The 10,058-nt window shown below is 40.3% G+C and overlaps 1 protein-coding gene across 1 annotated transcript; it reads left to right on the plus strand.

Moving 5' to 3' along the window:
* Nucleotides 1-337: 337 nt before the first annotated feature.
* LOC308312394 (high-affinity choline transporter 1-like) lies at nucleotides 338-8,128 on the plus strand (the record flags this gene model as incomplete). Its single annotated transcript, XM_080758999.1, has 8 exons — nucleotides 338-521; nucleotides 1,057-1,170; nucleotides 1,540-1,695; nucleotides 2,688-2,836; nucleotides 3,993-4,136; nucleotides 5,746-5,899; nucleotides 6,178-6,395; nucleotides 7,595-8,128. The coding sequence occupies 8 exons, from the start codon at nucleotides 338-340 to the stop codon at nucleotides 8,126-8,128; spliced, it is 1,653 nt and encodes a 550-aa protein (XP_080615125.1).
* Between the last annotated feature and the right edge of the window lie 1,930 nt (nucleotides 8,129-10,058).

Raw genomic sequence — 10,058 nt, forward strand, 5'->3', positions numbered from 1 at the left:
TTCAGTAATAGCATTGCCAAATTGTGTACTTTGTATTTGGTAACACTATTATGCTTATTGCTCTCTGTACTATTCCAGGACATCTGCCGAAGAGAGAGTGGAAGTTGCCTAATGCACCACCATACATCACCTCTACCACAGTAGCTCACCACTACTAGGTCACACTGAGACCTTTATTGGAGGACTTCCAAGGCCTCCCTAAAATCTATTCCCATGTTAATATATAACCTGGTAAATTACGTAATGCCAGAAGTAGGAGAAAAACGTTCAGTCCTGTTGTAGCATCCAGTTACAATACCTGTCAGTCATCCTGTTGATTGCCAGTGGATGGGTCGTCATGGCTTTGAACATCCCCGGCCTGATTGTTGTGATATTGTTCTATCTATTAATTCTGGGGACGGGAATATGGGCTTCCCAAAAGTCCAGGAGGGCTGAGACGGATTTCCAGGGGGACAGGACAGAAGTTTCTCTCCTCGCAGGCAGGAACATCAACCTGATAGTGGGAATGTTCAGCATGACTGGTAAGCTGGGAAACACAATTTCCACATACCTGCAAAACAATAACTGGTCAGTGCATAATCTGCATATCGTGACAGGTCAACAGGTTTGTAGAAAAGTGGAGATGCTTTATTGATATAAAATAGTAATTGTGCATTTGCGTAGGTAGCAGATGGAGTTAGCCCTTCTCGAATCCGATGCCTTCATTCTCTTGAGCATTCTCTTCATCTCCTGTTCATGTAGGCATCCTGGGCTAAACTAAAGCTCTTTGTCTGAGTTCCTATATTTAAAGTATTGAGGTCCTATGTAAAGCTAACAGTATTTCTACATTGCAGTATTGATCTTTTTAAAACATGCGTACTTTTTTCCCCACCACTGATTGATAAAATTGTCTTGGGTATCTATCATCTATGGGTGAGTGTGGGTAGCTATACTGTACACATGTGTATGGCATCTTTATTTAAAAAAATGATGCTGCTTACTGTACAATTTAGTTAGGAATACAAAAGATATAGAGCATATATCAGATCAACCATTTTCCCATACTGACTTCTGCAGCTACATGGGTTGGAGGTGGTTTCGTCCTTGGAGTGGCGGAGGCCGTGTACAGTCCTACAATGGGGTTAATATGGGCTCTTATGCCTGTACAGTATTCTGTGTCCTTTGTAATTGGTAAGTAAAGCACTTCAATTTAAATAATACATAATAGATTAACTGGGCCTTCTTGATGCGCTCAACTTTGTTTGGGTTATCTAAGTCCACAAGTGTATCTTCACTCAGGTAATTACAAATAACAGAAACAGAGATTGTAATTCTGAAGTGATGTATTTCCAGAAAGACTTGAGTGTAGTCAATGTACAGTGCACACACACACACACACACACACACACACACACACACACACACACACACACACACACACACACACACACACACACACACACACACACACACACACACACACTGTCATATCATGTCATGTCATGTCTGTTCACAACAAATCACTAATTCAATGGAAATTATTATTTCTCCATGATCTAGGTGGCCTATTCTTTGCCAAGCCAATGAGGGACAAGAAGTATGTTACTATGATGGACCCGTTTCAGAGGAAATATGGAGTAGTATTCACTGGTGCCGTGGTACTCCCTACCCTGCTAATTGATGTGCTGTGGGTTGCCTGCACTCTATCTGGTTTAGGTAAAACTGATTTTGACAGAGATTCATTTCACTTGCCTACCTATCTTCACAATAACCTAAAAGCCATCACACTCACAGTTGTCAAACCCAGCATGAATTATAATTACATTTAGTGAATAATTGCCTATTTACCCAAAAACTAGAATAAGTGCTCGGATGGACACACACACGCGCACACACACAGTGACACACACACACACACACACACACACACACACACACACACACACACACACACACACGGACGGACGGACGGACGGAGTGCAAAACATACTCTCTCTGCATGCCTTTGGCCTGGTGGAGACAATAAATGAACCGTTAACGAACCAGTTACACATTTCTTAATGATTCCCGGTTAAACCATGAACTAGAATTGCCTAATCTAGTTGAATACTGGTGTATCATGCACGTTCTATCATTTACAATGATGAAGGGAAGACAGACAAAAACATTCTGTTGCTATCTTTCTTGTATCATGCCACATCATATTGGGCAGCAGTGGTTCTGGAGGTAGAGTGGCCTGTTTGAACCCTGCTTCATCCTGGCTTTATCATCGTTTAGGTCAAGTATCCTTGAGCAAAACACTGTCTTGCTCAAGTGAAGCACAAACAACAGCTCTGGAGAAAAAGGACTGGTCAATATTCTAAATTGCACTTTGGCAGAGGCATGGTCTTGTTTTCTTGTCGATTGATAACATAGCACCCACAAAATGTTCAAAATGGTAAGTGAACAGCACAAGCAATTAGAGAGTGGTCATCGATATGATGTCAGAGATCCACATACTTCATCATTTTGTCCACCTTATTACAAAGAATAATATAAAATAAAAGATCACAGTATAGAGCAGGTTGATACCTTGCATGGGTGCCTCCACCATCGCTGTTTTTCTTGTGTCACATTCGGGCAAAGCAGTTTAAAAAAGATCACAATAGGTGGCATAGAAATGCAGACGAAAATTCTCACATACAAGCTGTCCTTTATTATCCTTACAGGGTCAACCATGAGTGTAATTCTGGACTTGCCATTCTCTTACTCTATATGGATCTCCTCAACAATCGCCATCATCTACACATTGTTAGGAGGCCTTTATTCTGTGGCCTACACTGATGTTATGCAGATGTCACTAGTATTTGTCTGTCTGGTGAGTAACTATGCCAGTATGTACAAACGTACCCCAGTCAACTGAAGTTCATTTTAAAATGTATTCTGATCTCCTTGTGTTAGTGTGTGTTAGTATGAAAACTTAGCCCTGTGTTGAATAGAAAGAAGAAGCACTGCCGTGGTCTGTGTGGTTGTAGGCTACAAACTGTAAACGGGTGATTGTTGGCGAGGGTTCAAAAATGGTAATACTAAAGGAGGTCCAAGGCACACTGTTACAGTCAATTAAACATACTTTCTTTTAACGGCATAAGCTCGGCAGAGAGCATTAAAAAAGAGACAAAAGACCTACACGTCTCGGCTGGGTCCCATGCACATTAGCCATGTAAATGGGTGAAGAGGTCGCACACACCAAGAATTAATTTTCATCAGGTTTATTTCTCTAAATCAGGACAAACGTTTCGGCTATCCAGCCTTCATCAGTGTGTGTCTGTGTCAAGTCTCTTTTGTAGGATTGGTGACAATGTGCAGGTGCACATACAGTACAGTACCGTTAATCACCTCAGTCACACCCAAGCAGTGATTACAGACTGGGATTGGTAATAGTGCTATAAAGTCTCTGTTAACCATGTAAATTAATTTGCCCAATATATCTTAAAATACAAATACACAAACAAGGTTACAAAATAATTCAACAAATCTAATTATTTGGTCATCTTGTTTGTGTAGCCTATTTGTAATTTAAGATATATTGGGCAAATGTATTTGCATTGTTAACAGAGACTTTATAGCACTATTACCAATCCCAGTCTGATCAATAACAGTGATTATGTGCACCTGCACATTGTCACCACACTTTTAAAAGAGACTTGACACAGACAACTCCTCACACTGATGAAGGCTAGATAGCCGAAACGTTTGTCCTGATGTAGAGAAATAAACCTGTTGAAAATGTATTCTTGGTGTGTGCGACCTCTTCACCTATTTACAATGTTGATATAAGCTGGTAACGCACCATAAATAAGTCAGAGTGCGGTGGTCACAAGAAAGTTTTATAAAGACATTAGCCCCACAGCCCACACACAACCTCATTAAGAGGTGCACCTCTTCCAATAGAATAATTGACATTTAAATTTCAATGTTTTATATTTTATTTTGTGTAATTCTCATTGTGGTGTCCATTATGTCTTCCTATCCAGTGGTTGTGTGTCCCATTTCTTCTGACCAACACCATATCCATAGGCATAGTACATACAGCCTTTAACCAAACTTACCAGGCACCCTGGATAGGCACTTTGGATCTGGACCAAGCCTGGAAGTGGATTGATGACTTCTTACTGCTGGTGAGTTGAAGAAAGTTCATCTAGAAAAATATGTGGTTCAAACGCTATTATTTATTATCAATGATTTAACTTTCCCATACCTGGATTAATGTTGGATTCGGTCAAACACTAGATTGGATATTTTCGAATACACAGGGAGGGAGGGACAGGGACTGATGATCCACTGTTGGATTTGTGATAAATGATAAAAATCAATCGTAAAAGCACATTGCATTATTTACAGCCATGCAGACAACTCATGTGACGGGGCCCGGGGGTGGCTAGGATTAGACAGGATTGAATGTGCCTTCTTCAGTGCCCTGACCATGTAACTGTTGTGCCTGCAATTTTGCTGCAAACTCACCATGCGATTGTTTTATTGTGTTGTAGACTGTAAGACAGTGTTGATTTGATTAAAACTATGACGAAAAATTTGCCTGATGGAGGTGAAAGGAACTGATTGGAATAACGTGTTCCTTCCACGCTATACTTCCAACCGGGGAAACTCCCCCCTGTCAGATGAAAAGAAGCGGCTTGGACTCCTCATGCATTGAAGGAATCATGCGGTCAGTCTGCCAGCTCTCCCCAGGTTGGCAAAGGGAGTGTAGTGCCCAGGATTACATAATTAGACAATTGACACTGGGTGAAAATAATTGATTACAAATAAAAACTAGACTAAAATGTTAGGGAGGGACTAGTGGAGAAGACTAGAAGAGATCCAGTAGAACTAAAAGACAAGTAATTTTATGCTTGGTCTACAAGCTCACAACGTGTCACGCATTGTGAGCTGGTAGATCGGCTATTTTCAGCATGCATGCCTAAAATCAGTCGAAAATCAGCCATTATCAGCCATTAGTTATGACGCCATTATGACACCTGAAATGCATGAAAATGACTAAATCTAAATTCATTGTCAAAATCAACACTATTGGGGCGCCAGTCCAGTCGCATGCCACATATACAGTAAGCTCTGGCCTGAGTGTGTCGCATGTTCGAGTCCTGTTCATGACGACCTTTTCTGCATGTCACTCCCCGTCTCTCCCTCCCTTTTCCCTGTCCGTCTTCACTGTAAAGGCACAAAAGCAAAAAAAATGAATCTTTGAAAATGAGAAGGAAGTCAACAATAATATGTCCAACGCACATCGACACATATCTACTCATACACTTTATATCTAACACACCTATCCCTAAAGCTCTTATTAGCTATACTGTAACGTGCAACTGTGTTGCAGTAATTCTTTTGGCAAATTATTTTGGCAAATTATTTTGGCAAATTATTTTGGCAAATTATTTTGTACTAATCAGCTAGATATTTCTATCCTTAACTGGAAGACAAAACTACAAAATCAGCCTAAGGTTTCATCCCCCTATAAAACATCAATAAAACATTTTCATCAGGGGTGCACTACAGTCTGTAGTGCTGTCGCCTCACAGCTACAGTAGAAGGTCCTGCAGGGTTCGATTGGGGGCTGGGGCCTGGGGGTGTACATAAGACAAACTATCTGGGCCAAAATCCATAATCATGAAGCAAATACAAATGCATATGCAAAACTATACATACAATCACATGTTTCATAAACGGCAACACCCACAATACTGTTATTTACTACCCTCCTCTTTCCTGTTCCAGGCTCTGGGCAGCATGGGATTCCAATCCTTCCACCAGAGGACACTGTCTGTTTCCTCTTCAGGCAATGCTCAGCTGATCTGCTTCATTGCTGCCCTTGTCATTGTCATAGTTGGAATCCCTTCTGTACTGGTTGGGGCTGTTGCAGCCTCCACAGGTAGGAAACCTAGATTTTAACAGACACGTTTAACATCATGGCTGAGGATATTATTGTCACCGACCAGGGGACGGGAAAGAAAATCTAAAAATCACTACATTTCAAAGGGATTGTTTCTCTGCTGTTTTCCCCGTTTCTTTCTTTCCTTTTCCACAAATCAAACTGAATAAGTCTTTATGATTGGGAGTCTGTGTGAGCTTGTACATTTTAGACAGAAATGTATACTCCAAACCAGTCTATGGCTCATGTGACTCTTGTCTTGTTCCTCTATGGTGCAGACTGGAACGCGACACAGTATGGGCCTCTGTCTCCATACGAACGGGGAGAGGAGAGTTTTATTCTCCCCCTGGCCCTGCAACACCTCACTCCATCTTACATCTCTATCATTGGGATTGGTGCTGTAGCCGCTGCTGTCATGTCTTCTGCAGACTCTGGCCTGCTTTCAGGGACATCTATATTTTCCTCCAACATCTATAAGAACATCCTCCGGAAACAGGTGAGACATACTGTATGGAGGAAACAGTGAGTTTGCTTCCCTGTGTATGATAGGGTATGATAAATATCAGATAAAACTCTGCTGATATTTTACCTGAATGCTATCATTCTATTGTGAGGAGGACATGGAAATTGGACAAATACGTTCAGTACCAGCCTACATGAAAACAACATATAGGTTTTACATAGGTTGATGGTGATTCTCCAGTCTATCACAACCTCTAGACACACAGAACGCAATAGACGTTTTTCATCAGATCTTCAGTTTCTCCTCACAATTGAGCTAAATTATTATTAACGATGGAGTGCCGTGTTTTTTCCACCCTAAAACATGATGATGGGTGGTGAATGGTGATCCACCTGAACTGAAGCCGCACCCACAGCTGCTGTTGTATGATAAAGGGGAGGGGATGCTATTGTGATGTCACTATATTACTGTTTTTTTTGTCATTGCCACATTTGACTGTCAAGGTTTCAGCCTCCAGGAAGAAACCCTAAAATACAAAGGGAAGACATGATTGCACATAACAACCACACCAAGGGGTCTAATAAGTAATGTCACCTCATAAACACATGGAAAACTGGAAAGAATACAAAAATCACAGCACTCCATCTTTAAATATAGGCAAAGTTCCCCTTTAACCCTCTAAGACCCTCTAAGTTATATTTTAATTAATTACTTAATTATTATAATTTTTTCTGTTATTTTTTCACCTAAACGTCATCAGTGATGTTCATTGCAATGCCATTTCAATGCCATTGGTCATGATATTTGCATATAAATACCCCCCACAGAGGCTGAAATTCACACAAATTAAAAGTTTCTGGACTTAACCTATGACTTTTGACATTTAACCTTAATAAAAGTAAGTAAAATAATTGTAATATATGTTTTTTTGTGATCATTAGAATGTCTAGAACATGTTTTATTCATTATTGTGAAAGATATCCCCCAAATGTAAATTATTAATTTATTATATTATTATATAATTATTATAAATTTTTCATCAAACTTTTTTTTCCTTTATTTTTTACATATTTTTTAGTCTTAGTCCTAGTAGTACAAAGTAGTAGTAAGGTTTAAATCAATTTTTTGCAAGTAGAAATTAATGCGGGTCTTAGAGGGTTAAAATGTACAGATGCATAAGTAAATGTATCTCTCTCTCTCTTTCACTCTTCTCTCCTTACCCTGTGTACCAGGCATCAGACCGTGAGATGATGTGGGTGATCCGTATCTCAGTTGTGGTAATAGGTGTAACCGCCACACTTCTAACCCTCTACTACAGCAACAGCATTCTGGTGCTTTGGATCCTTGGTGCAGACTTGGCCTATACCATCCTCTTCCCCCAGCTGGTTTGTGTCCTCTTCTTCAGTGTGTCAAATGGTTATGGGGCTTCCCTGGCTTACCTGGTTGGGGTGACGATGAGAATTTTGATCGGAGAAAAGGCTTTAGGTCTTCCAGTTATCCTCCCGCTTCCAGGTTGCACGCTAAAGGATGGCGTTTATGTCCAGCAGTCCCCTGTCAGGACTATCTGCATGCTCACCACCTTTGTGGCCATCTTGTTTTTCTCCTTCATAGCTTCTTGCATGTTCAACCATGGCCTGCTACCTGAGAGGTGGGACTGGCTCAAGGTAAAGAAAAAGATTGTCCTAGACCTAGACCGCATCAAAAAGGATAATGATGAAAATGAGCAGAGAGATGAGTCACAGGCCATGCTGGACTCTAGATTATAGCCCACTTTCTACAGCACCTTATATATTATATATAATGAAGTAAAACTTTATTATAATTACATTTGATAGAATCTCAATAGAATTCCCTATGCTGATGTATATATTGCTGAAGGCTGCTTCTTCATATTTCAGTTATTTTATTTTAATTTTTCTTTTTACTTTACTGTAGATTTGAAACTTCACCAGGTGCCCTCGCTGAGTTGCCATTTAGAACATCTGACCAGGCCTGATTCAATAACTAACCCGGTGGTGCGTCATACGCTGAGAGTGTGGGCCCAGTTCAGGAAAACTTATAATTATAGAGACCTCTCCCTGGTCAGTCCTGTGGCATCCAAACACCTTTTTGTTCCATCAATGCAAGACATGACCTTTCAGAGTTGGCATGGAAAGGGCATCAAATGGTTTAAAGACATATTTATAGGTTTGCATCCTTTGATCAAATTTCAAAGAAATATAGTACTACCTAGACCAGACTTCTACAGATTTCTGCAGGCCCGGCATTATGTGAGCTCTATATTACCTGGCTTCCCTAATAAGCCTAATGCTAACCCTATTGATGAATTTCTGTCTTTTGACCCAACGATTAAGGGCGCCATTTCAATATTATATGATATCATTTCAAATTCGAGGCCATAGCGCCCTTAGATAAGATAAAGGCCGACTGGGAACATGATCTGGGGCTCACACTGTCTGATGAAGTATGGGATTCAATTTTTTCTTCTATACACAAGTCCTCTCTTTGTGCACGACATTGCTTAGTGCAGTTTAAAATAGTCCATAGAGCATGTCCAAGGCTAAACTGGCTAGTATTTATCCTGACGTAACTCCTACCTGTGACAATTGCAAGAGCGGTGATGCAACTTTGTTCCATCAGTATTGGATGTGTCCAAAATTACAACCATTTTGGGGGAATGTGTTAAATTCCAACATTCTACACCAAAATCTAGACCCAGATCCCTTAGTGGCTCTCCTTGGCACTGCTGGAAGGGATGACCTTCCTCTAACACGCATAGAGTGTCGTATGGTCGACTTTGCCTTATTGCTCTCTAGGCGTGCCATTCTGCTCGAATGGAAGGATGCTGCCCCGCCTGTGCTCCGTCAGTGGCTTCGTGATATAATGTCCTGTCTTGAGTTAGAGATGTTAAGGTTTTCAATTGCCGGCTCTGGAAAAAAGTTTTACAAGACCTGTACACACTATACACAAACTGTATAGTGTGCCTATGCCTCGGCCAAACCACCACGCCAAACCACAACAGAAACCAAATCTGCTCTGCTATAAAAAGCTGCTTTATATATATATATATATATATATATATATATATATATATATATATATATATATATAATATATATATATATATTCTTTTTTTGTAATTATGTATGCATGTATTTCGTGTATATGTGTATATATGTATTTAATTTTGACTGTCTTTCTGACTATCCTTGGGATTGTGGGTGGGTGGGATATAGCCTGGTAGAGTCAGGTTAGGTGGGATAGGGGATTGAGTTAAATTTTAATTTTCATATTTTGATATGTCTGTTTAATACTTGCCCCTGGGTTTGTCACAAAAACTTGAATGAAAAGATTTTGAAAAGAAAGAACATCTGACCAGTCCATTTACTGGAGTAGTTTTTCATAGATCTGCATTTAATTGTCGTGTGACAATGAACTACAGATCTATGAATTTTACGGGTGCAGAAATCAGTTTTTGATCACTTAAACTGCACTCGATGACACCACTCTTTGAGATTCTGTCCTGGGCATAAGATTAATTGTTTACTGTACTGTTTTGTTGTACTGTGCTCTGTACTGTACTTTGATTATTTTTGTGAAAAAGTCTTCTAGAAATGACAGAGTTACCGTGTGGGGGTCCCTGGAACATCCAGACCCCCAGGAATGAGCCCAGGGGGCTGGCTCAGTTCCTTCCCG

This window comes from Protomyctophum bolini (assembly GCF_963924005.1).
Source record: "Protomyctophum bolini genome assembly, chromosome: 3".
In the NCBI taxonomy this organism is placed as follows: Eukaryota; Metazoa; Chordata; class Actinopteri; order Myctophiformes; family Myctophidae; genus Protomyctophum; species Protomyctophum bolini.